This window comes from Bufo bufo, chromosome 5 (assembly GCF_905171765.1).
Source record: "Bufo bufo chromosome 5, aBufBuf1.1, whole genome shotgun sequence".
NCBI lineage: Eukaryota > Metazoa > Chordata > Amphibia > Anura > Bufonidae > Bufo > Bufo bufo.
Genome location: NC_053393.1, coordinates 271,501,368 through 271,528,419, shown reverse-complemented (window position 1 = coordinate 271,528,419; position 27,052 = coordinate 271,501,368). Strand labels below are relative to the sequence as shown.

Here is a 27,052-nt window from a genome sequence, read left to right as displayed (position 1 = left end):
GGCAGCAGCTACCTGACACTTGTTTCTACAGTCGTGGCCAAAAGTTTTGAGAATGACACAAATATTAGTTTTCACAAAGTTTGCTGCTAAACTGCTTTTAGATCTTTGTTTCAGTTGCTTCTGTGATGTAGTGAAATATAATTAAACGCACTTCATACGTTTCAAAGGCTTTTATCGACAATTACATGACATTTATGCAAAGAGTCAGTATTTGCAGTGTTGGCCCTTCTTTTTCAGGACCTCTGCAATTCGACTGGGCATGCTCTCAATCAACTTCTGGGACAATTCCTTACTGATAGCAACCCATTCTTTCATAATCACTTCTTGGAGTTTGTCAGAATTAGTGGGTTTTTGTTTGTCCACCCGCCTCTTGAGGATTGACCACAAGTTCTCAATGGGATTAAGATCTGGGGAGTTTCCAGGCCATGGACCCAAAATGTCAACGTTTTGGTCCCCGAGCCACTTAGTTATCACTTTTGCCTTATGGCACGGTGCTCCATCGTGCTGGAAAATGCATTGTTCTTCACCAAACTGTTGTTGGATTGTTGGAAGAAGTTGCTGTTGGAGGGTGTTTTGGTACCATTCTTTATTCATGGCTGTGTTTTTGGCCAAAATTGTGAGTGAGCCCACTCCCTTGGATGAGAAGCAACCCCACACATGAATGGTCTCAGGATGCTTTACTGTTGGCATGACACAGGACTGATGGTAGCGCTCACCTTTTCTTATCCGGACAAGCCTTTTTCCAGATGCCCCAAACAATCGGAAAGAGGCTTCATCAGAGAATATGACTTTGCCCCAGTCCTCAGCAGTCCATTCACCAAACTTTCTGCAGAAGATCAATCTGTCCCTGATGTTTTTTTTGGAGAGAAGTGGCTTCTTTGCTGCCCTTCTTGACACCAGGCCATCTTCCAAAAGTCTTCACCTCACTGTGCGTGCAGATGCGCTCACACCTGCCTGCTGCCATTCCTGAGCAAGCTCTGCCCTGATGGCACTCCGATCCCGCAGCTGAATCCTCTTTAGGAGACGATCCTGGCGCTTGCTGGACTTTCTTGGACGCCCTGAAGCCTTCTTAACAAGAATTGAACCTCTTTCCTTGAAGTTCTTGATGATCCTATAAATTGTTGATTGAGGTGCAATCTTAGTAGCCACAATATCCTTGCCTGTGAAGCCATTTTTATGCAACGCAATGATGGCTGCACGTGTTTCTTTGCAGGTCACCATGGTTAACAATGGAAGAACAATGATTTCAAGCATCACCCTCTTTTTAACATGTCAAGTCTGCCATTTTAACCCAATCAGCCTGACATAATGATCTCCAGCCTTGTGCTCGTCAACATTCTCACCTGAGTTAACAAGACGATTACTGAAATGATCTCAGCAGGTCCTTTAATGACAGCAATGAAATGCAGTGGAAAGGTTTTTTGGTATTAAGTTAATTTTCATGGCAAAGAAGGACTATGCAATTCATCTGATCACTCTTCATAACATTCTGGAGTATATGCAAATTGCTATTATAAAAACTTAAGCAGCAACTTTTCCAATTTCCAATATTTATGTAATTCTCAAAACTTTTGGCCACAACTGTACAGCTTAGTTTGATGTTTACTAAAATTTTCAATTCCTTTTCCATGTTAGATTATTTTTATATAACTTTACAGGTGAATTTAATGTGACCTTCTCTAAACTTTTGAATGCACATATCCAGCTGTTCAATGTTTCAATACTTTTAGCAAAACTTGCTGTTAAATATCTTTATCAGCGAAATTGCAGAAGGCCTCGATGGTAAGGTGTGTCTTTTTGCTGATGACACAAAGATTTGTAACAGGGTTGATGTTCCTGGAGGGATACACCAAATGGAAAAGGATTTAGGAAAACTAGAGGAATGGTCAAAAATCTGGCAACTAAAATTTAATGTTGATAAGTGCAAGATAATGCACCTGGGGCGTAAAAACCCAAGAGCAGAATATAAAATCAGTGATACAGTCCTAACCTCAGTATCTGAGGAAAGGGATTTAGGGGTCATTATTTCAGAAGACTTAAAGATAGGCAGACAATGTCATAGAGCAGCAGGAAATGCTAGCAGAATGCTTGGGTGTATAGGGAGAGGCATTACCAGTAGAAAGAGGGAGGTGCTCATGCCGCTCTACAGAGCACTAGTGAGACCTCATTTGGAGTATTGTGCGCAGTACTGGAGACCATATCTCCAGAAGGATATTGATACTTTGGAGAGAGTTCAGAGAAGAGCTACTAAACTGGTACATGGATTGCAGGATAAAACTTACCAGGAAAGATTAAAGGACCTTAACATGTATAGCTTGGAAGAAAGACGAGACAGAGGGGATATGATAGAAACTTTTAAATACATAAAGGAAATCAACAAGGTAAAAGAGGAGAGAATATTTAAAAGAAGAAAAACTGCTACAAGAGGACATAGTTTTAAATTAGAGGGGCAAAGGTTTAAAAGTAATATCAGGAAGTATTACTTTACTGAGAGAGTAGTGGATGCATGGAATAGCCTTCCTGCAGAAGTGGTAGCTGCAAATACAGTGAAGGAGTTTAAGCATGCATGGGATAGGCATAAGGCCTATCCTAAAGGTTCAATTAGAATTAGAATTTAACCCCTTCAGGACACAGCCTTATTTCACCTTAAGGACCAGGCCATTTTTTGCAAATCTGACCAGTGTCCCTTTAAGTGCTGATAACTTTAAAACACTTTGACTTATCCAGGCCATTCTGAGATTGTTTTTTCGTCACATATTGTACATCATGACACTGGTAAAATGAAGTCCAAAAAATTCTTTTTTTTTTTCTTATAAAAAAAAAATACCAAATTTACCATAAATTTGTATAAAATTGCAAATTTCCAAGTTTCAATTTCTCTACTTCTATAATACATAGTAATACCTCCAAAAATAGTTATTACTTTACATTCCCCATATGTCTACTTCATGTTTGGATTAATTTGGGAATGATATTTTATTTTTGGGGGATGTTACAAGGCTTAGAAGTTTAGAAGCAAATCTTTTTATGGACCAGTTCAGGTCTGAAGTCACTTTGTGAGGCTTACATAATAGAAACCACCCAAAAATGACCCCATTCTAGAAACTACACCCCTCAAGGTATTCAAAACTGATTTTACAAACGTCGATAACCCTTTAGGTGTTCCACAAGAGTTAATGGCAAATGGTGATAAAATTTCTGAATTTAGATTTTTTGGCATATTTTCCATTTTAATAAATTTTTTCCAGTTAACAGCCAAACAAAATGCTATATTTATTGCCTCGATTCTGTAGTTTGCAAAAACACCCGATATGTGGCTGTAAACTACTGTACTGGCACACAGTAGGGCGTAGAGGGAAAGGTGCGCCGTATGGTTTTTGGAAGGCAGATTTTGCTGGACTGTTTTTTTTTACACCATGTCCCATTTGAAGCCCCCCTGATGCACCCCTAGAGTATAAACTCCATAAAAGTGACCTTATCTAAGAAACTACACCCCTCAGGGTATTCAAAACTGATTTTACAAACTTTGTTAACCCTTTAGGTGTTGCACAAGATTTAATGGAAAATAGAGATACAATTTAAAAATTTCACATTTTTGGCAGATTTTCCATTTTAATATTTTTCTTCCAGTTACAAAGCAAGGGTTAACAGCCAAACAAAACTCAATATTTATGGCTCTGATTCTGTAGTTTACAGAAACACCCCATATGTGGTCGTAAACTGCTGTACGGGCACACGGCAGGGCGCAGAAGGAAAGGAATGCCATACGGTTTTTGGAAGGCAGATTTTGCTGGACTGGTTTTTTTGACACCATGTCCCATTTGACATGACTCCAAAAAAGTGACCCCATTTTAGAAACTACGGGATAGGGTGGCAGTTTTGTTGGTACTAGTTCAGCGTACATATGATTTTTGGTTGCTCTATATTACATTTTTTGTGAGGCAAGGTAACAAGAAATAGATTTTTGGCACCTTTTTTTTTATTTACAACATTCATCTGACAGGTTAGATCATGTGGTATTTTTATAGAGCAGGTTGTCACGGATGCGGCGATACCTAATATGTATACAGTTTTTTTATTTATTATATTAGTTTTACACAATGATTTCATTTTTGAAACAAAAAAAATCATGTTTTAGTGTCTCTATAGTCTGAGAGACATAGTTTTTTCAGTTTTTGGGCGATTATCTTAGCTAGGGTCTCATTTATTGTGGGATGAGATGACGGTTTGATTGGCACTATTTTGGGGTGCATATGACTTTTTGATCGCTTGCTATTACACTTTTTGTGACGTAAGATGACAAAAAATGGCTTTCTTTACACCATTTTTATTTTTTTACGGTGGACACCTGAGGGGTTAGGTCATGTGATATTTTTATAGAGACGGTCGATACGGACACGGCTATACCTAATATATATAATTTTTTTTATTTATGTAAGTTTTACACAATGATTTCATTTTTGAAACAAAAAAAAATCATGTTTTAGTGTTTCCATAGTCTAAGAGCCATAGTTTTGTCAGTTTTTGGGCGATTATCTTGGGTAGGGTATGATTTTTGCGGGATGAGATGACTGTTTGATTGGTACTATTTTGGCGTACATGCAAATTTTTTTATCACTTTTATTACCTTTTTTGGGAAGTAAGGTGGGCAAAATTTCAATTTCCTCATAGTTTTTATTTTTTTATTTTTATGGCGTTCACCGTGCGGGGAAAGTAACATGACCGTTTTATTGATCAGGTCGTTACGGACGCGGCGATACCTAATATGTGTAGTGTATTTTATTTTATTTTTTTATTCAGTGATAAATGTGTTTGTTTGTTTTTTACTTTTTTCACTTTTTTTTACATTTTTTTTTAACCCAGACCCACTTGGTTCTTGAAGATCCAGTGGGTCTGATGTCTGTATAATACAGTACACTACACTATATAGTGTATTGTACTGTATTTTACTTACACTTTGTCTGAACAGATCTATGCCTTTAGCACAGATCTGTTCAGCACCATGGACAGCAGGATGCCTGAGAAGACGTCCTGTTGCCATGGGAACCTTCCCCGTCTGCTCAGTTGTGGCCACAACTGAGCAGACGGGGAAGGTTAAGGAGTGGGGCTCCCTCTGTGACCCCATCCTGTCTGGGGGCTGCAAAGGCACAGCAGCCCCCCGATGGGAGAGGGAGGGAGCTCCCTGACTGTTAACCTCTGCTCTTCCATACCACGGTCCGTACGGACCGCGGTATGGAAAGGGTTAAACGGCTGACATCACAGCACAGATGTCAGCCGTTTATACCAGAGTGTCAGCAATGTGCTGACACTCTGGTATACCCACTGGACGCCAATGAATATTCAAGAGGAGGCGGGCGGGGGATCGCGATCCCGCCTCCCGCACCGCCTGCAACCTCCCCCTGCACCACCCGCCAGCATAAAATCTTTCAGGGGTGCAGGGGGGGGGGGTGAAAAATCTATTTTCGGCACATTAAAGTTTCGTATCAGAAACTGCAGAAAGCGCAGCAAACTTCAGGTCTGAATTGACCTGCTGCTTGCTGTGATCGCCGACACGGGGGGGGGGGGGGGGGTGTCACGGGACCTCCCGCGCATTTAGCCGGCACCTTTTTCCGATCACCTCCCGCCGGGTACGTCATGTGTCCTTAAGGACTCGGGAAACATGCCGTACCGGTATGTAATGTGTCCTTAAGGGGTTAAACAGTCCTCTTCATCATACTGTTCACATTTTGACATCATGAAACCAAGATCAACAGTAACTTGCTATTGCGAGGCTTCAAGCAGGATGTTCTCAGACCGAAGTGGCCACTGAGTTTAGAGTGTCAGAGTGTCATCAGCAGGTTGCAACAGAGATATAGAGAGATGGAAGAGTAACAGAAAGGCGTACAAGTGGATGTCCTTCGGCTATATCCCACACTGATGACCGCTTCATTGTGAACAATGCCCCGTGGAACTGGATGAAGAATGCCACAGAACTCCAGGCACATTTAAGGGAGGTGAGAGCCACCCAAGTGTCACATCAGACTATTCGAAACTGTTTACATCAGCGCAGTCTGCGTGCTAGACGACTTGTAAGGGTACCTGAACACACCACCAGGCACAGGCGTCATAGTCTTGCATGGGCCAGGGAGCATCTACGCTGGTCGAGTCGATTCACGTTTACCAGAAATGATGGCTGCCAACGTTGTTGGAAACGTCAAGGAGAGCGCTAACTGTTGTCCCCAGACAAGCCTTTGGTGGTGGTGGTGTTACAATGTGGGCAGGTGTGTCTAGTCAATACTGAACAGGCCTAATTGTATCTTCATGGGGCTCATATCATTAGGGAATGGCTGCTGGAGGCTGGGGTACCTCAAATGGAGGGGCCTGCACTTTCTCCAGGACTGAATCCCATTGAAATCCCTATGGGATCAGCTGAGTCGCCGTGTAGAGGATGTAACCGTACCCCAGAACTTTATATGACCTGAGGGCCGCCCTTCAAAAGAGTGGGATGCCATGCCTCAGCAGACAATAAAAGTCAACTTGTAAACAGCATGAGACATAGTCGTCAAACTGTAATTGATGCTGAATGCCACATGACAAGTTATAGAGACGTTGACATTTTCTGTGGGGGTATCCCCCCATTTTTGTTGGCTTTTGTTTCAGTAGTAGTGTGAATGTAGTACATAGTTCAGCATCAGAACCCTGTTAGAAGTTTTGCTATAACTTTAAATTATCTTTAGATTCTGTTATTGAGCTACCAGGCACTCAATACAGCCACTCAAACGAACTTTTAGTTATGGGAGTTTATTAGCCATTATAGATTTAATAAGTGACATTTCTGAAAGCTAGATATTGTTTTACTACAAACAAGTGCTGAACATATATGTAGTTGTGTGTAATTTAGTCTGTATACCCATCCAACTACATCATTCAAGTTTCTCCTCATTATTATATTTTCATGACTTAAAAGTGGCCTAACGCACTCATATATAAAGTGTGTGCGAGCACCCTCAATTATTGAGTACAGGTATTTCAGCCACACACATTGCAGAATGGTGCATAAGATCAAGCGCATAGCCATTCTTTAACCTCCATAGCATTGTTAGTATTACAGGGTGTACTAAACAGCTCAGTGGCTTTAAATTTGGCATTATCATAGGAATCAAAGAAAAATGGAAGCTTTGGCTTCCTAAAGTAAAACCAGCATTCTTTATTACATCCCGTTTAAAATATGTAGTACATAGTAACGTCTAGACCTATGTGTTTCAAAGGAATACAATCCTGCTTAGGGTACTTTCACACTAGCGTTATTTCGTCCTAGGGGCTCAATACTGGAAAAGAACTTATCAGTTTTAGGCATCATGCACACGACCGTTGTTGTGGTCCGCATCCGAGCCGCATTTTTTGCGGCTCGGGTGCGGATCCATTCACTTCAATGGGGCTGCAAAAGATGCGGACAGTACTCCGTGTGCTGTCCGCATCCGTTGCAACGTTCCATTCCCCGCAAAAAAAATATAGCTTGGCCGATTCTTGTCAGTTTTGCAGACAAGAATAGGCATTTCTACAATGGGCCGCCCGTTCCGCAATTTTCGGAAGGCACCGGGGCGGCTTCCGTTTTTTGCGGATCCGCGGTTTGCGGACCGCCAAAAATGGAACGATCGTGTGCATGAGGCCTTATCCTGATGCATTCTGAATAGAGAGCAATCCCATCAGGATGTCTTTAGTTCAGTCTTTTTGCCATTTCAGGACGGAGAAAATGCTGCTACATGCTGCAGTTTTCTCTGCGGCCAAAAAGACTGAACACTTGCCGGAATTCCGGATCCGGCATTAATTTACATTGAAGTGTATTAGTGCTGGATCCGTCATTAAGTGTTCCGGCATTTCGGTCTGCGCATGCACAGACCGAAAAAATTGCACATTTTTTTTATACTGGATCCGTTTTTCCGGATGACACCTGAGATGGATCCGGCATTTCAATGCATTTGTCAGATGGATCCGGCATTTCAATGCATTTGTCAGACTGATCCGGATCAGTCTGACAAATGCCACCAGTTTGCATACTTTTTGCCGGACCGACAGGCAGTTCCGGCGATGGAACTGCCTGCCGGAATCCTCTGCCGCAAGTGTGAAAGTACCCTAAGTCATGGTCATAAATTTATATGCTACCCCAAGATTATAAATAGTCATTAAAATAACTTAATAACAATCCAAACAATGGATTAGTATTGGAGGGGAGTGAAGAAACCTGCCCCTTACTATTTATAATCTTGTGGTAGCATATATGTTCATGACTAAGCAGGATTGGATTCATCTGAAACGTGTAGGTCCAGACACTACTATGTACTATATATTTTAATAGAATGAAATAAAAAATGTTGGTTTTACTTTAAGTGCCAAAGCTTTCATTTTTCTTTCTAAGGGGTTGTGCAAGTTGTGGGAAAAAAACAAAGCAAGTTTTAGGCAAAACATATATTTCCTCATTTTCCTAGTTCTGTTCTGGCCCTTTGTTGACATGTAGTTACATTGCTGTGAGGGCTTGAAACAACAATCTGAGGTTTTCCTCATGAAGATTAGTGGGTGTCAACCAATACTGCCTTTGCCCTCCTCCTGCTCTGCAAAGGGAGTGAATAAAATTGCAGCTCTATCTGCTGGTATACTCCTGTTGTATGTGTGAGACTACAAGTCCCAGCTGTACAGTACAATGACATTTCTGATACACACATGATCTCCCCCTACCTGTTCTTGTGCAGTTCTCTGCAGACACTTTGCAGCCAGCAGAAGAGTACAGAGGAGAGAACTCCTGCAGTCTTTGCCAGTGCTAAATTTGCAGGGTAAGGAGGGAGTGAGGATCCTGTGCACAGCATTTATCTCCTTAGTGCGTTGAGAAGAGGAAACCCTGCAGCTGCTCAGTCTGTTCTGCTGATGGTAGAAGGGGTTAAAGAGGTGCAGAAGAGGGGGCGTGGGCTGTCGCTCCAACCAGCACAGCCTTCACAATGACATTCCATGCATAGAGGTAGACCTGCTCCCTCAGGCTTGTGCATGGAACATCGTCAGAGCAGGGAATGAAGAGGACATCACAGGTCATGTGACCCTCAGCAAACTAGGAGAACAGGGCTACTGTAGAGGAAGTGAATTGAAAACCCCTTACATTTGCTTAGAACGATACAAAGAACAAAAAACTAACTTGGACGACACCTTTAATTCTATGTTGTGGAACAGACACATTTTTTACTTGCAAGCACCACCAAGTGAGACTGTATAGAGTGAGCACGGTAACCTACATACCTACCCTTGTCTCTGGTTTTCAATTATCATAGGATGCCTGCTTTTCAAGTCTGTTTGTGAAATTTCTGATTTGCCACTTCTGTCCACAAGATAACCATACACAATGCCAGGGGTTAGTTGGAATGCTGTTAATGCATACCAACACTGGACTCTGGAGCTGTGAAAACATGTTATTTGACACTCTGAAATGATTCTGGGTTTGTGGCATGCCCTGAAGACACTATATCTACATTTACCTGCCGAAATGCAGTTTCTATTGTCTATTTGGTGGACTATACCCCTGTGCACATTAAGGTCCATAAAGACATGGTTTGACAAGTTCTTGAGTGGAGAACCTTAAAATGGTGTACACAAAGCCACTTTGACGCTCAGCTGTGCTACATAGGAGTACAATTAGACCATGTTGAAGGATGGACCTGCATTATGGTATTGTCATTGGTGACCCTAGCTCTGCCAACTCAGGTAACGGATGCAAGTTATGTCATTTTGACCAAGTGTAAAGCATCTTCAATCTAATTGAGGCACAATTACAGTAGATCCTGTTGCAAACTAGATAGCTGTAAGCTGTTGGAAGTTGCTTGCAGCAACACGAGACTTATTAAGATGACTTCTTGGAAAGATTCTCACGTTTACAAGAGCAGCAAGACAATGTTGAAATTAATATAAAAGTCAGGCAGATTATGGTAGTTGACAGTGCGTGGCAAAAGGCAGTGCATGGTTTATATCTCCAAACACTGTATGTTTTTACCCCAGAGAACAAAGGAATAATTAGTATTATAATTAAAGTTTTCCACCGTGTACCGAAGTCTATACTTATCAATGTGTTTCATAAATTACATCATTAATAGCTTAATATTCATATTCTGTGACCACATTAGAAGATCTCCATATGTAAGAAAAGTCACGCCTCTATGTACACTTTTCATTCTCGACTGGTTAAAAGTTCATGTTATGTGACATCCTCAAGCCTTACGCCTCTTTATACTTCATGATAGTTAATTGGCTAAAAGTTTTTCTAACACGTATAAGAATTGATATCGAATGCATTTTTAAATCTTTGATCCATCGCCTCTGATTCCATTATCCTTGAAAGTGTTTGTTTGCCATAACTAAAGAAGCTGACAAGTGTCCAATAATCAAGTGTTTGTAGAGTACATAAATATGTCACGAAGACTCAATGATTTCATAACTAGCTAGTCCAAATCAAGAAAACATGTTTTAATTAATTTTTTTAGCAAAAGTACATCACAATTATTCACTTAATAATCAAGCTATTTCTTCACTTTAACTCTTTGCTAAACTGAGGTGCAAATTCAAGATGTCTGACTAAGGCTATTTTCACACTAGTGTTTCTATTTTCCGGGTATGAGATGCGTCATAGGGCCTCAATACCAGAAAAAAAACGCTTCCATTTTATCCCCATTATTGTCAATAGGAACAAAAAGGAAATGAACAGAATGAATGCTCCAAAATGCATTCCGTGCGTTTGGTTGTGTTCCCATACTGGAGAGCAAACAGCAGAAATCTGTGGGTTTCTTTCCGTCATGGGATACGGAACAAGACTGATCCGGCATGACCCGCAATGCAAATCAATTGGGACCTTTAATTCTGACACAATAGAAAACTGATCCTGTCCCCCATTTACTTCAATGGAGTTTGACTGATCCGTCTTGGCTATGTAAAGATTATACAACTAGATCCATTCATAACAGATGCGATGGTTGAATTATCAGTAACGAAAGAGTTTTTGCTAAATTCCTTCCGTATCCAGCAAAAATGCTGGTGTGAAAGTAGCCTAAGACAACATGACAAGACCCACAGGTAGTATCTTACATAAGCCAGAACTCTACTGTAATATGGCAACCCTCCCTACCATGCCTATACACCACTGTAGTTAAACACCCTGCCTGAATGTACTCCACTATGTATTCAAGTATTCTATAATAAGATGTTGCTGTTATGCTTTCTATAGTCCACAATCATTTCCTTTGTCTTTTTGACATTACACACCAGATTGTTCTCATGACACCAATTAACCCCCTAACTGTTTTGCCCCAGTCCAGCTCCAGCAGTGGGAAAAGTAGCTAACAGTGATTTCTCCTCTGTTGCATTAACTGTCATTTTGGTCTTGTATGAAAGCATGGGACTGTCAGCTTTCAAACAAGACCAGTTGCATGTTTCTACCCTGCTACCATTCAGGATATAGCAGCATCTAAAGCAGCCCTCCCCCTCCAGTTAGCTACTTTTCCCACTGCCCGAGCTGGGCAAAACAGGTGGTTAATAAGCTGCCTCACCTCATCCCTGTATGCTGCTTCAAGCCCACAAGTGTGGGTATGATCTGCAAATTTGATCAAGGAATTAGACTTCACGAGTGAATGGTGAATACAGAAAGGGGCTACACAGGGACTCTTGTATTGATTATTATCGGTTCCCAATGGGCACCATTTGCCTTCACAGACTGCAAACTATCCGTTAGAAAAAAACTTAGAGGTTATCCGAATTCTAAATGATCCCCTTCCAATGTCTAAGCCCCTTTGAGTCTGGTCACCGCCGTGACCTGCCCCTCTCCCCCATCGCCGGATGTTTTGCTCCGCGTGATGGGGAGATGCAGCGGCAGCCGTGCAGGGATCCAGAGCAACGCGTATGCCAGAGAGCAGGTAAGTATAATATATACGAAGGGCCGGGCATTGGGTGCATCTTTTACGAACCCCTTTAAGATCCATTTTTACAGAGATGGACTAACTACCAAGAGACCCAGCTTCTTAACTAGCCTAAAGGGATTTACTGTTAAACAATAAACGAAAATCAATAAATAAAAAGCAATCATCCAATCCTCAAAGTGAGATAGTACAATATGTAATGTTTGTGGTAATTGTCCTCCGTGACTGTATTTCATTGATAAGCAAATTGATACAGGTCAATCTCTGGGGATCTACTAGATTTCAAGTGAGACAGAACAATTTTTCAAAACATTTTGAAATAACTGACATCAATGCTGCTGGTTAGTATTCCTGAAATCGCTGAACACTTAGGCTAGTTTCACACTAGCGGCACGGACCTCCGGCAGGCTGTTCCGGCGGGTGAACAGCCTGTCGGATCCATCCTGCCGCTATTACACGCGTGCCCTCGGACTACCAGTCCGGCCCTATTGACTATAATGGGGGCGGGGCGGAATTCTAGCGGCAGCACGGTAGCACAACGCTGAGAGGCCGCCGGAATACAATTTTTGACATGTACAATTTGGCAAAAAGTAAGGGAAGTTTGAGTCAATTCCTGCAGTCAAAGACAAATATGCCCTATTGCATAATGTAATTACGTTACTTTCAGTTGCACTAAGTATATCAAATGCAAATGCCCTATACAGTGTGTGACGTATCATCCGTGTCACCGTCTAGTATTCCCTTCTCCCCTTGAAATAGCACAGCCAAATAATCCACAGAGTAATAAATCGCTATAATCGCCGGTATCGCCAAATAAGTCTATACATTAGCCCAAGCTGAATGCTAGAAATACTTTACTGGAAGGCCTCACATTGAAAAAATACAATTGCTTTTATCCCCTGCTCCCATGCAAGGGAGACACCCACAACAAACATACATTAACCCATAACACAAAGTTTACAACCCACATAAATTCCTCCCCTCGGCTGTGATATAATCATGGTACCACCATGGTTAACATAATCAACACAGGCAGGAGAATACACATTGCTCTCTGTCCTGAGAGACAATCGAATTACAACTCTGTTGTCTCCAGGACAGAGGACAATCGCCAATACACACAGAGAGACAATGGAACAGACATCACTTACTCAAACATACAATGTCCCACCCTTTACAATACACATAGACATTTAACACATCCCAAAATGGCACGAAATTAGACCAGGAATTCAAGTTAGTACAAGTCTCTTTGGCCTGGCTGTACTCATGGCTTTTCTGCACAAAACCGGTGCATTCAACTTGGGACCATAATCACATGGTAAGAGGCTGGCAAGTAGTCCTCTCCAAGCACTCGTGGCCACACAAAAGAGGGGAGTTTGTCACATATCTTCCCCTTTGGGGTTAAGACTAAACAGGTATCTGACCTCCTGACGGTCAGTACCTAGATTAGTCGGGAAGCCCACCCACAAAGAAACATTTTAGCAGAGTTGCCCACCCACGGTAAATAGTTAACAGGGTAGCTCACCCACCAGGGACTGTACTGGTCTGTAGGTCCCAGGTTGTGGTGAAACAGTTTCCGCATCCTCAGTCTCCCTGGTGCAGCTAGGGCAAACCGCTGGGGCTACTTGGGAAACAGCGGCCAGCGGCGTTCTGCACTGATGCCAGCACTTCTGCTGGGGCGAGGGGGGTGCAAGCCAGTCCTGTAACAAGGGGGTCGGTGGAGCAGAGGCTAGCGGCGCTCTGCCCTGATGCCAGCACTTCTGCTGAGGTGAGTGGGGTGCAAGCCAGTCTGTAACAAGGGGGGTCGGTGGAGCAGAGGCTAGCGGCGCTCTGCCCGGATGCCAGCTCTTCCGCTGGGAAGGGATCAGTGGGTATCGCAGGCTCATCCCCTGCCCCCAGAACTCGGTTGGAGGGATCAGTGGGTATCGCAGCTCATCCCCTGCCCCAGAACTCTGTTGGAGGGGATCAGTGGGTATCGCAGGCTCATCCCCTGCCAACAGAACTCGGCCGGAGGGATTAGTGGGCATCGCAGGCTCATCCCCTGCCCCCAGAACTCGGTTGGAGGGATCAGTGGGTATCGCAGGCTCATCCCCTGCCCCCAGAACTCGGTTGGAGGGATCAGTATGCATCGCAGGGCTCATCCCCTACCAACAGAACTCGGCTGGAGGGATCAGTGGGCATCGCAGGCTCATCCCCTGCCCCCCAGAACTCTGTTGGGAAGTAGCTGGGAAGGGAGGGCTCCAGGGGCGTAGCTAAAGGCTCATGGCCCTGGTGCAAGAGTTCAGCTTGGGCCCCCCTTTCCCTCAAACCTTCGTGCTGCATGAGGCAAAAATTGAAACTGCCCACCCCCCTCCTCCATAAAAAATTCTTAACCTAACCTCTTCTGTCCAGCCAGAGGTGTAACTTGCATACACTTTCTATAATATCAGTGTCTTCTTATGTGGCACAAGGGTCTTTGGGCCCCTTAGGCTCCTGGGCCCGGTAGCGACTGCTACCTCTGCACCCCTATAGCTACGCCCCTCGAGGGCTCACTTACCTCCTCCTGGTATCCCTGCGGAGATGGCTGGGGATCTGGACCCGACCATCAAGCATCCCTGTAGGACTGGCACAGAGCCCGCAGTCTCATCTGCGCCCGTGCAGAGGGGCTTGTGTTCCCCTTTTCCCGGTATCTCCGGCTGCTGTTGGAAGGTGAGGCCCGGTTGCCTCTCCTCCCAGGACTCTGGTTGCTGTAGGGCAGAGAGACCCAGGCATCTTCTCCTCCCCTGGAACTCAGGTTGCCGCTGGGGAGAGAGATCGGTTGTCTCCTCTCCCTGTGATATGCACTGCCGCTGGAGATCTGGGCAGGCGGCCCAGCATCCCTGTAGGGCTAGTAGGGAGACCTCGGTCCCATCTCCACCTGCCATCTGTGGGTCCTCCCAGGACAAGTCTATGAGGTTGCTCACCTCTGAGGTCGGTTGGGCAAAAGAGGGTATAATTTCCAGGCAATCCTCTGGGCTGAGGGATGGTGGTTGAGCTAGGCTGGACAGTTGACGGTAGCTCTGCTTCAGCTCCCACTCCATGGTGACTAGATGAATCAGGTCTGGCCCAAGGTCGTCCGCTCGGGGAAGGTCCAGCTCGGTTTCCCTGATGTCGTGGATGTCCCAGAACCGACATTCTGTGGGGCATCCAAAGTCATCGCCCTCATCAAAGGCTTCCCACAGTAAGCCCGGACCATTATAATCCTCTCCCTCCGGCAGATAGTGGTTAGTCATCCATGGGTTGCGCTGGGTGGCATACCACTTTAGTGCCCGGTACGCTTTGTCCAGCCACAACTCCCTCCAAATCAGGGTCCACAGTTCTGTCACCCACTCAGCCAAGGGTTGCTTTCCTAGGAAGGGTGACCGCAGGGCCACGAGTACCTGGAACCTCTGTTCCTCACCGGAAGGCTCTCTCTCCGCTGCCGCTGTACCTCCTCCAAGGCGTCATACCACAGCCCCTTTCGAGTGGCATCTCTGTAGTCCAGTATGCCCTCCTCTGATACAGGCCCATCCTGTTGGGCCAAGTACTGCTGCAACCTCCAGCGAAACTCCTCTTCCATGTTGCTGTGGATAGGAACGCTGCCCGGTAGCTAGCTCTGTCCTTGAGCTCCTTCAAAGCCAGGGTCGCTGCACGAATGCCAGCGTTGCCCTCCATGCACCATACACTAGTGCCTTCCTTGAATCCTCTATGCAGGGAAAAAGAAGGGAAAATCCGCTGCTTGCCACCAGTTGTGACGGTATCATCCGTGTCACCGTCTAGTATTCCCTTCTCCCCTTGAAATAGCACAGCCAAATAATCCACAGAGCAATAAATCTCTATTATCGCTGGTATCGCCAAATAAGTCTATACATTAGCCCAAGCTGAATGCTAGAAATACTTTACTGGAAGGTCTCACATTGAAAAAATACAATTGCTTTTATCCCCTGCTCCCATGCAAGGGAGACACCCACAAAAAACATACATTAACCCTTAACACAAAGGTTACAACCCACATAGACTCCTCCCCTCGGCCTGTGATATAATCATGGTACACCATGGTTAACATAATCAACACAGGCAGGAGAATACACATTGCCCTCTGTCCTGAGAGACAATCGAATTACAACTCGGTTGTCTCCAGGACAGAGGACAATCGCCAATACACACAGAGAGACAATGGAACAGACATCGCTTACTCAAACATACAATGTCCCCACCCTTTACAATACACATAGACATTTAACACATCCCAAATGGCACGAATTTAGACCAGGAATTCAAAAGTTAGTACAAGTCTCTTTGGCCTGGCTGTACTCATGCTTTTCTGCACAAAACCGGTGCAATTCAACATGGACTATAATTACATGGTAAGAGGCTGGCAAGTAGTACTCTCCAAGCACTCGTGGCCACCTCAAAGAGGGGAGTTTGCACACAGTGATCCCTAAATATTAAAACTTGAGACCATAGCTCTATGCAAGACTATCATGCAGAAGAAAGAATCTGCATTCCAGTAAGTTCAAATGAGCAATGTTTCTGTGGAGCAATTTTTCTTTAAAAATGGCTCAGTAGTAGAACTTGTTGCTCATTCAGACATGGTTGAATACATTTAACTTTCTTCACTAAACTTATTAGACTGCTTCTTCCTTCCTCTGCGTCTCATTTTGATTATACACGTTTCTATGGACTACTTACAGTGCTGAATCGTCTCTGATTAGCTGGCTCTCTGCTAAAATAGTAATTTTTAAAAAGACTCCAAAATGTCAACCCTTTAAAACAGTGGTCCCCAACCTTTTTTGCACCAAGGACCGGTTTCATGCGAGACAATTTTCCCAGGGACTAGGGGGGGGGGGGGCCGGGGGTTCTGGGCGGGGCTTAGGGGGTGGGGGGGGCTGACTGATTCACGCGCATAACAAAACACAAGGTGCATATTAAAATATATAACACTATATAATGACTATATAAACTGACTATGGTCTCTGCTGCACTGGTCTCTGCTGCACTGGTCTCGGCTGCACTGGTCTCGGCTGCACTGGTCTCGGCTGCACGATACCGTATTTTTCGCCCTATAAGATGCACCTAGTTTTAGAGGAGAACAATAAGAAAAATAAATATTTCATTACACCTCAGGTCAGACCAGCAATCAGATCCCCAATGTTAATCAGACCTCAGATCAGGACCCCAAATGGCTCAGATCAACCCCCAGACCTTTAGCCATCTATCAGCCCCCAATGTCAGCCATAACGCCCCCCTCTGGTCAGCCATAACGCCCCCCTCTGGTCAGCCATAACGCCCCCCCTCTGGTCAAGCCATAACGCCCCCCTCTGAGTCAGCCATAACGCCCCCCTCTGGTCAGGCCATAACGCCCCCTCTGGTCAGCCATAACGCCCCCTCTTGTCAGCCACCCAGTGCAAATGAAATAAAATAAAAAAAAAACACTTACCTCTCCTGCTCCTGGTCACCCATCGCGATCTCTTCATTCTGCTGTCGGCTGGTACTGTGTATAAAGGCACGCACAGCGCTGAGGTCACAGAGCGACCTCACGCTGTGCGCAGCCCTGTGCAACCAGCCGATAGCCGAGCTATCGAGGACCAGGAAGTCGGTGAGTACAGATCATTTCACCGCTCCCTGGTCCTTCTGTACTAATGAAGCGCTTCCATAATGGAAGCGCTTCATTAGTACAGAGTAAGACTACCCTGATCGCGCGGCCGGCTTAACAATCCTCCACAGCCCGGTCCTGGGCCGCGGCCCGGCGGTTGGGACCGCTGCTTTAAAAGATAAATGAAATTTTAAGATTTTAATATTGATGTCTTATAGGCTATCAGTATGTGATCAGTGAGGGCTCTGACACCACACACCCGCCGATCTTCAGTTTCAGAGTAGCAGTGCCAGAACTTCACAGTGTCCATTGTGGTAACCGCAGTGCTGCTCCCATTATAGTAATTACTGGAGTTACTATGAAATAGCTAATCTGTGGAGTTACTGGGGTGGCAAACTCTCATGTCAGACTGTGTACTACTCCTATTTTGAACAGGTTGCCGTACTCAGGGTGGGATTCAAATTTTTAACAGGTTTCCTACTCAACGGCAGATATGCGGCGTCATGACACATGTTAACATATACAGTACAGACCAAAAGTTTGGACACACCTTCTCATTCAAAGAGTTTTCTTATATTTTCATGAGTATGAAGGCATCAAAACTATGAATTAAACAATGTGGAATTATATACATAACAAACAAGTATGAAACAACTTGAAAATATGTCATATTCTAGGTTTTCAAAGTAGCCATCTTTTGCTTTGATTACTGCTTTGCACACTCTTGCCATTCCCTTGATGAGCTTCAAGAGGTAGTCCCCTGAAATGGTCTTCCAACAGTCTTGAAGGAGTTCCCAGAGATGCTTAGCACTTTTTGGCCCTTTGCCTTCACTCTGCGATCCAGCTCACCCCAAACCATCTCGATTGGGTTCAGGTCGGTGACTGTGGAGGCCAGGTCATTTGGCCGTAGCACCCCATCACTCTCCTTCATGGTCAAATAGCCCTTACTTTCAAAGTTTCCCCAATTTTTCGGCTGATTGACTGACTGACCTTAATTTCTTAAAGTAATGATGGCCACTTGTTTTTCTTTACTTAGCTGCTTTTTCTTGCCATAATACAAATTCTAACAGTCTATTCAGTAGGACTATCAGCTGTGTATCCATCCACCTGACTTCTCCTCAACGCAACTGATGGTCCCAACCCCATTTATAAGGCAAGAAATCCCACTTATTAAACCTGACAGGGCACACCTGTGAAGTGAAAACCATTTCAGGGGACTACCTCTTGAAGCTCATCAAGAGAATGCCAAGAGTGTGCAAAGCAGTAATCAAAGCAAACAGGTGGCTACTTTGAAGAACCTAGAATATGACATATTTTCAGTTGTTTCACACTTGTTTGTTATGTATATAATTCCAATGTGTTAATCATAGTTTTGAGCCTTCAGTGTGAATCTACAATTTCATAGTCATGAAAATAAAGAAAACTCTTTGAATGAGAAGGTGTGTCCAAACTTTTGGTCTGTACTGTACTATTCCATAAATATGCAAACACAAATACACCATATACATGGTACACATACATAAATACACTATGTATACACTACACACACATACCACAAAACTTTTAAAAGCCTAAAGAGCTAAACTATCAGTGTCGCGCAAATTTTTTATTTTTTTTTACAGCGCACAGCGCTGGCCCACACCTCTAACTCCTCCCAATGTCTGTCTGTACATGTCCCAACCTTGCTTAGTCTCCATTGTGCCCCCCACATAGTAGTTATGCCAGATCTGGGATGGTTGGGAGGTATGCATACATAAACAGACTATATAGACACTACACTCACATAATCACATATACAATATACACCATACAGTATATAAATGACACCTAGGCTACACTTACAGTAGATTTACCTACACCATATACATTTTATATACATTTGCTACCTAATCACTAAAGACCTATTTGCATACATATTATATTCTGTGCTAGCCAGAATACAGCGCCACATACCTCTTATATCAAGTGACGACTTCTCTGATGCAGACCTTCTCATTCTTCATCGTCTCCTTTGAGACCAGACCGCCATGATGATTTTTCACCCATCTCTCGTCTCTGCAGTTTGACAAGACATCTTAGGTTCCTACTTTTCCATCATCCTCCTACCTTCTTAACAACTCACCTGCCACCTTCAATAATAATAATGAGCACTAGCTCAAAAATGCTCCTGTTCTGTGTGCCAGTGCAAAAAAATTCCCTCAGTGCCCCCAGTTGAGCTAATGTCCCCATAGTGTCCTTATATTGTGTGCAAGTATAAAATACCCCTATATAGTATCCCTAGTAAATGCCCACATAGCGCTGCTCTCCTCTTCCCCATAGTGCCCCCAGAATGTGTCAGTATAAGATTCCGCCATAGTGTCCCCCAGAATGTGCTAGTATAAATGCCCCTTCTTAGTGCCCTCATAATGTGCCTATATAATATGCCTCCATAGTGTTCTCCCCCCCTCCAACACCATAGTGTCCCCATAATGTGCCAGTATAATGTGTCCCCCATGATGTGCCAGCAATGCTTCCATAGTGTTCCCCATGTTCCAGCAATGCCCCCAGTAGATGCCCCCCATAGTGTCCCCATATGCCAGCAATTGCCCCAGTTGATGCCCCCCTAGTGTCCACCATGTGCCAGCAATGTCCCCAGTAGATGCCCCCCATAGTGTCCCCAAGGATGTGCCAGTAGATGCCCCCATAGTGTCCCCATGTGCCAGCAATGCCCCAGTAAATGCCCCCATAGTGTCCCCCATGTGCCAACAATGTCCCCAGCGCGCCACAGAAAAGAAAAAAAACACTTACCTCCACACTGTCAGCGATGCGATGCAGGCCTCTTCCAGCCTAGTGTCTGCAGCCTATCAGAGGAATAGGGAAGGGAGACGCCTCTCCCTTGCCCTGCTGCAGTGTTCAACTGCATTGCCGTCCTGAAGATGAATGTAGGGAGATCAGCACTCCCACAGTGCAAGCGCTCATCTCCCGCCGATCGGGATTCAGCCGGTAACACGGTTCTCCGATCCGTCTGAAATTTTAACAACCAGATCTGGAGAACCGGAGGGAACCGTCTGAATCCCATGTCTGGCCGTACTCACATTTTACTTACCACAGTGTCCTTGGTGGGGTGTAGAACAGTGGGCTACACTGAAAAATATGGATGTGGAGTCTACACAGGATAGGTAGTAACTATTAGATCGGTTGAGGTTCCTACTGCTGGGACCTCTTCCGATCACGAAAAACGGGTGCCCCATAACCTCTGCAGCCCTCCTGAGATGAACAGAGTGTGCAGTCAGGCATGCGTGTGGCCACTGCATTCTTCACCGTGAGCATTTCAGAGATAGTGTAGTGGCGAGCTGTACTCGGCTATCTCCAGAATCTCCATAGAAATTAATGGAGCTGTGGCATGCATGTGCAACGGCTACTCGGTTCATTTCAGGAGGGCTGCAGGGGACATGGGCCCCCCATCTCGACATTGTTGGGGGCTCCCAGCGGTAGGGCCCATAGCGATCTTAACTTATTTCCTAACCATATCTTCACTACAATATAGTCCATTAGCTATAACTTGTAGATTACTAGACCTTTGTGTTGCTTTTATTTGGTAGATACATGTTTTGTACGACTTTACTTTCAGACATGGTTACAATTAATACCATGCGTCTAGGTCAATGGTTTGTATATTTTATATAATTTTAACTTTTTATATTCTGCTCTTAATTTATGAATGTTAGTTACAATCAAATTATTTTTTCAGTTATGTTTTACAGGAATTAGTCGATACAGAACGGATTATGTAAGGATCTTGGTTATGTTGTTGAGGTAATTTAAAAACAAATTTTACATTTTATGCTGTTTTTGTATTGAGTACTTTTCTAGAGTGAAGTATACCACATATAAGTGTATATTGAAAACTGGCACAGCAGTACACAATAGCTGCTCTTATTTCAGCCTTCCTACGAAAACCGACCAAAATCTGTTCTAGTTGCAGTTTGCTGCTGCCACCAGTTTTCGTTTTGTTAGTTAATTTCTGTTATTGAACTTTTAACAAGGTAAACTTGTTTAAAAATTATAGAGGAGCTGGACCTGATGCATTATAGTAAGTAACTTGAGGCCCCACCACCGATAGCCCCACAAATCGCTAGAATGAGAATCCCTGAGCCCCACTGCACAACAACAGTAAGGAGGAGATTGAACGCAGTGCTGGTCACACATGCTACTGCTGCTCCATTCATTGTCTTTTGGGCCTAGTGGAAATGTCCAAACGCTGTACTCTGATTTCTCCATCATTTTGACTTTAAATTCAGTGACACTCCACATAACCACCGTTCTATTCAACTTCTCCTCACTGCAATCTATCATTGAAAAAGATCCGCTCAGAATGCATCAGTTTGCATCAGTTCAGTCTCCATTCTGCTTGGAGACGGACACCCAAACGCTGCTTGCAGCGTTTTGGTGTCCGTCTGATAAAACTGAGCCAAACGGATCTGTTCTGATACACAATGTAAGTCATGGGGTCGGATCCGTTTTCTCTGGCACAGTAGAAAACAGATCTGTCCTCCATTGACGTTCAATGGTGTTGAAGACGGATCAGTCTTGGCTATGTTAAAGATAATACAAACAGATCGTTCTGAGTGGATGCAGACGGTTGTATTATCTGAATGGATCCGTCCATGACTGATCCGCACAAAACGCAAGTGTGAAGTATCCTAAGATGGAAGTGAAAAGCAGCAGGGGCAGAAGGCAGTGTCTGCATAAAGTCTCCGGTCACAGTCTTTTGATTGCTCATGTCTAAGATACCCATCACTATTGCAACTATGGTCTAGTTTCTAAAGCCCACCATTACATCATGACCCTTTTAATCGATTACTAAAATTCTAGCTCCCTACCACTAAAACATCACTATACATTTCAATATGATTGTTGATCCCTTAGTTAAGCTCCCTTTCTGAGCTTCAACATAAGATCCCTGCCAGAGACTAACATGGCTGTCCATCAGATCTAATCCTGATTCTGCAATAGAGGCTTCATTAGCAGCACTATGGTATCAAACCAAGCACCTTTATTATGCTGGGGGACACCAAGGGGGCATCACTACTTTTGGGGTCCTCATCATGTGGGGTTCAGATTGGACTGGGCAGGATTGGATGTGTATGGACAGGATTAGTTGGGGTTAGAGGCTTGTCTTAACTTAGGTTATCACCTATCCCAGCTCTCTGGCCCCACAGTTTCTATATAAGACCTTTTTAATTCATTTTTATAAAAAAAAAATGTATAATAATATAATATTGCTTTGGTTCAAAAATTTGCACCAACACTTAATCCCTATGTAGTCCTAGAATCTATATTTTGTTTAGGTATTTGCAATAGAAGATTATGTTGTTACATAGACCCAAGAAGTCGTTTTTAGACTGTCCAGCCACAATTACAGTAGTTCTAGATAAATTACTTACAGGGATGTTTCCTAGTTGTTGCAAGGATTAGGTCTAGCTGGGGACAGCATTAATACCCCGTGCTAGTTGGCACAGAATTCTCAAATATGAAGACTATACCCAAGCAACAACTAAAAAATATAGTATGCTTCAGAATTATGCCATTGATTGGCATTTACTTGTTATCAATAACCGGTCAGATTGCAAAATATTATCAAATTTGTTGCTACTGAGTACTGGTATAGGCCAATGGTATTTTACCTCCTCCAATTTTAGTATGAAAGTATGCAAGAATTGTATTGCTCTTTTTCAGAGCTAGAGCTGCATTGTCTGTGTCACCATAAAGTTCTGGAAGTCTGAGGGAATACTGCCTCTGCCTCCTGGGACTCCTATTCATTTTAAGTCACAGAGCTAGGTTCCATTCTGAAACTTAGCGAGCAACAGGGCATTAGGCAGTTTAATTTGAATTCTATTATTTTAAGAATTTTTAATGGAGAACAGAAATGCTGCTTTTCACAGTTTATCTTCCTCAAAATATGAGGTGCAAGTGTTGATCCTGAGGCCAAAGTAGGCAGCAACGTCCTGTGCTGGTATTTCTTTAATGTTGGACGTTATGAAGAGAAGAATACCACTGCACCTCTGTGTCTTCCTTTAGTAGTTATCAGGTTTATTCACCAGATAAAATGCAACCTTTCTACCAAAGGTTTTGTCAAGTAAAGGAAGAAAGTCGAAACATTGCATTTATCTTGGTGAATAAACCCAAATAACTACTAAAGGAAGACATGCAGTGCAGCAGTATTCTTTTCTTCATAATGTCTATCATGGGCCATTGAGATTCTTGGCAAATACATTTTGTACAAAATATTTGGGCCCATCTGCCACACGTCAAGGCGAGTTCCTTTAAGATGGGAACCTAACACTAAATTCTATCTGTTATGTGCCATAACGGCTTACCATAAATTCAGGGTGTGCAGGTTACACATGCATGCTGGGCCCACTCTGATTTTTATAATTTTTCTTGCCAAAATGGCCTCCATAAAATCCAGGGAATGCAGGTACCAACATGCATGCTAAAGCCACTCCACACCTCTCCTGGTACCAAATTATGAATGCAATGAGAGTCCACTCTATACCTCTCCTTGTGCATATGGCTTCCAGTGAGTGCAGGGAGAGCAGGCTACTAGCTTTTACACTAATTAAAATCGGCCTATGGGGCTGACAGACTGATCAGGAGTGCATGACTGAAGAGTCAGCCACACCTCTGGTTCAAACTGCAAAAACAAAATGGGGGTCAGTCAGCACACCCCAATGCGCAGGTGCTCTCTGCCATGGCTAGAAACGCAAAGAAAAAAATTACATTGCAACAGCACTCTGCAACCAAATAAAGTACAAAAAAGTATTCTGATGCTAATGCTATACATTTTAAATACATTTGAGATTCTTGGCAAATACATTTTTGTAAATTTTGTAAAGTTATCCAAGCCACTTACTACTTACTACTGTGTGTTATCTATATTGCTTCGTTGCTGACTGGATTCATTTTTTCCACTTTATACACTCCTTGTTTCCATTGTTACAGCCACAAACTACAAATTGGCTGGTATTAAAAAGCAGGAAGTGCTCAACCCCATATGCAGTGGTGCATCTATACCGGGGGAGCAGATCCTGCACTTGTGGCCCGTTGCTAATGGCAATCCCCAGCAAAAAGACATACAATGTAGGATGCCTGCAGCGGAGCACAAGTACCACTATGGACATCCTACACAGGATAGCAATTGTGTGGATGTGATAAACAGTAAAAATAACATAACAAAAACAAATACACGTGCACTCTGCGGTCTTACTAACCCTCGTACTGGTGTAAAATTGAGAATTAGCCAACATATCCTACTTGGAGGACATGTCTGAGCCCGAGCACCGCGCCAAGGTTTCTCAAGTAGGCTCGGGAACCTAACGATAAAACCTACCTGGGCCCGTATGGGCAATACCAGGAGCCAGTGGGCGAATTACAGGTGCGCCAGGTCCGACTCAAAACAATCTCTCAGTAACCTCCAGCATGTGACCATGCATACAATGGGAGGAGGCAGAGAGCTCTGAGCCCCACCCAAGACTGGCTGATATAGCCCGGGCCTCACATGTGCACCAGAAATGCTGCCTGTGGATGGAAATGAGGGCACATTCGACTAGGCGTTTCCTACACCTCCAAAAACTCAAAATACAAACTACAAATTGGCGTGGTATTAAAAAGCAGGAAGTGCTCAACCCCATATGCAGTGGTGCATCTATACCGGGGGGGCAGATCCTGCACTTGTGGCCCGTTGTGCTAATGGCAATCCCCAGCAAAAAATGCATACAATGGAGGATGCCTGCAGCGGACCACAAGTACCACAATGGACATCCTACATAGGATAGCATTGTGTGGATGTGATAAAAACCATTGTTACAACCACCCAGCAATCCAGCGGCAGTGGTCGTGCTTGCGTACTATAGGTAAAAGCCCCAGACTCTCTGGTGGCCAGGACCATGGGAGTGCGCATAGGCTGGACTTTTTCCTCTAGTGTGCTAGCACAGCACTTGATGGATTGCAGGGTGGCAGTAACCATGAAAACAAGTAAGGCTACTTTCACACTCGCGTTTTGGCTTTCCGTTTGTGAAATCCGTCATGGCATCTCACAAGCTGTCAAAAACAGATCAGTTTTGCCCTAATGCATTCTGAATGGAAAAGGATCCGCTCAGAAAGCATCAGTTTGCCTCCGATCAGTCTCCATTCCGCTTGACGAAACTGAGTCAAATGGATCCGTCCTGGCACACAATCTACGTCAATGGGGACAGATCAGTTTTCTCTGACGAAATCTAGCACAGATAATACAATCTGATCTATTCATGACGGATGCATGCGGTTGTATTATTGTAACGTATCCGTTTTTGCAGATCCATTACGGATCCGCCCAAAACGCGAGTGTGAAAGTAGCCCAAGGCTACTTCCACACCGGTGTTTTCGCTTTCTGCTATTCAGATCCGTCATAGGGTCTCAATAGCGGGGGAAAACGCTTCAATTTTGTCCCCATTCATTGTCATTGGAGACATAATAGAAGTCTACGGATTGGATAACTGATCCGTCCTGTTTCCGTTAGGCAGGAGAGGACGTGATGCAGGACATAGACTTCTATTATGACAGAATGAATAACTGAATGCCTCTAAAGGCATTCCGTCATGCATTCAGTCATGGAATTGCGTTATGGTCCGTGGTAACGGAATTCATAACGCAATTCAGTAAATACCGAACACGAAGCGAAAACGAATTTCAAAATATGAAATTCGCTCATTCCTAGTCTTTATCGCTACATAAATAGACAAATTTGGAAATAGGCAGCCTGTACAGGCAGTGTAGCAAACTCTGCAGAGGTATAATGTAGGCCGCACATGAAATATACACTCACTATACACCACACAATACATTTAGTATCAAGATAACTATGAGTATATACTATATACTCTCATTGACCAAAAAAATAACCCACCAAAGGGGAGTTGGAATTAAATGAAACTTTGTGTGAAAATGTAATGATGATATAAGTACTTTCACACTTGCGGCAGAGAGATCCGGCAAGCAGTTCCGTCGCCGTAACTGCCTGCTGGATCAGGCAAAACTTATGCCAACTGATGGCATTAGTAAGACTGATCAGGATCCTTATCAGTGTTAAAAATGCCTGATCAGTCGATAAAATGCATTGAAATGCCGGATCCCTCTTTCCGGTGTCATCCGGCAAAACGAATCCGGCATTTATTTTTTTCACCTTTTTTTCAGTCTGCGCATGCGCAGACCGGAAGGACGGATCCGGCATTCAGGCAAGTCTTCAGTCTTTATGCTACGGTTTTATCTTTTGCCTGATCAGTCAAAACGACTGAACTGAAGACATCCTGATGCAAACTGAACGGATTACTCTCCATTCAGAATGCATGGGGATATGCCTGATCAGTTCTTTTCTGGTATTGAGCCCCTGTGACGGAACTCTATGCCGGAAAAGAAAAACGCAAGTGTGAAAGTACCCTTAGTAATTACAATATTAGACCGAAATGATACTTTTTAAAGAGAAAACTGTACCGTTGAAAGGAGGCTCTAGTAACCC

General features: G+C 43.8%; 1 protein-coding gene across 1 annotated transcript in view; it reads left to right on the top strand.

The window, feature by feature from the left end:
* TRIO (trio Rho guanine nucleotide exchange factor) overlaps positions 1 to 27,052 on the top strand; it is a 796,191-nt gene that overhangs the window by 611,516 nt on the left and 157,623 nt on the right. Inside the window, 2 exon segments of the mRNA XM_040431356.1 lie at positions 21,248 to 21,280; positions 21,282 to 21,312. Of these exon segments, the coding sequence (XP_040287290.1) occupies positions 21,248 to 21,280; positions 21,282 to 21,312 (64 nt within the window).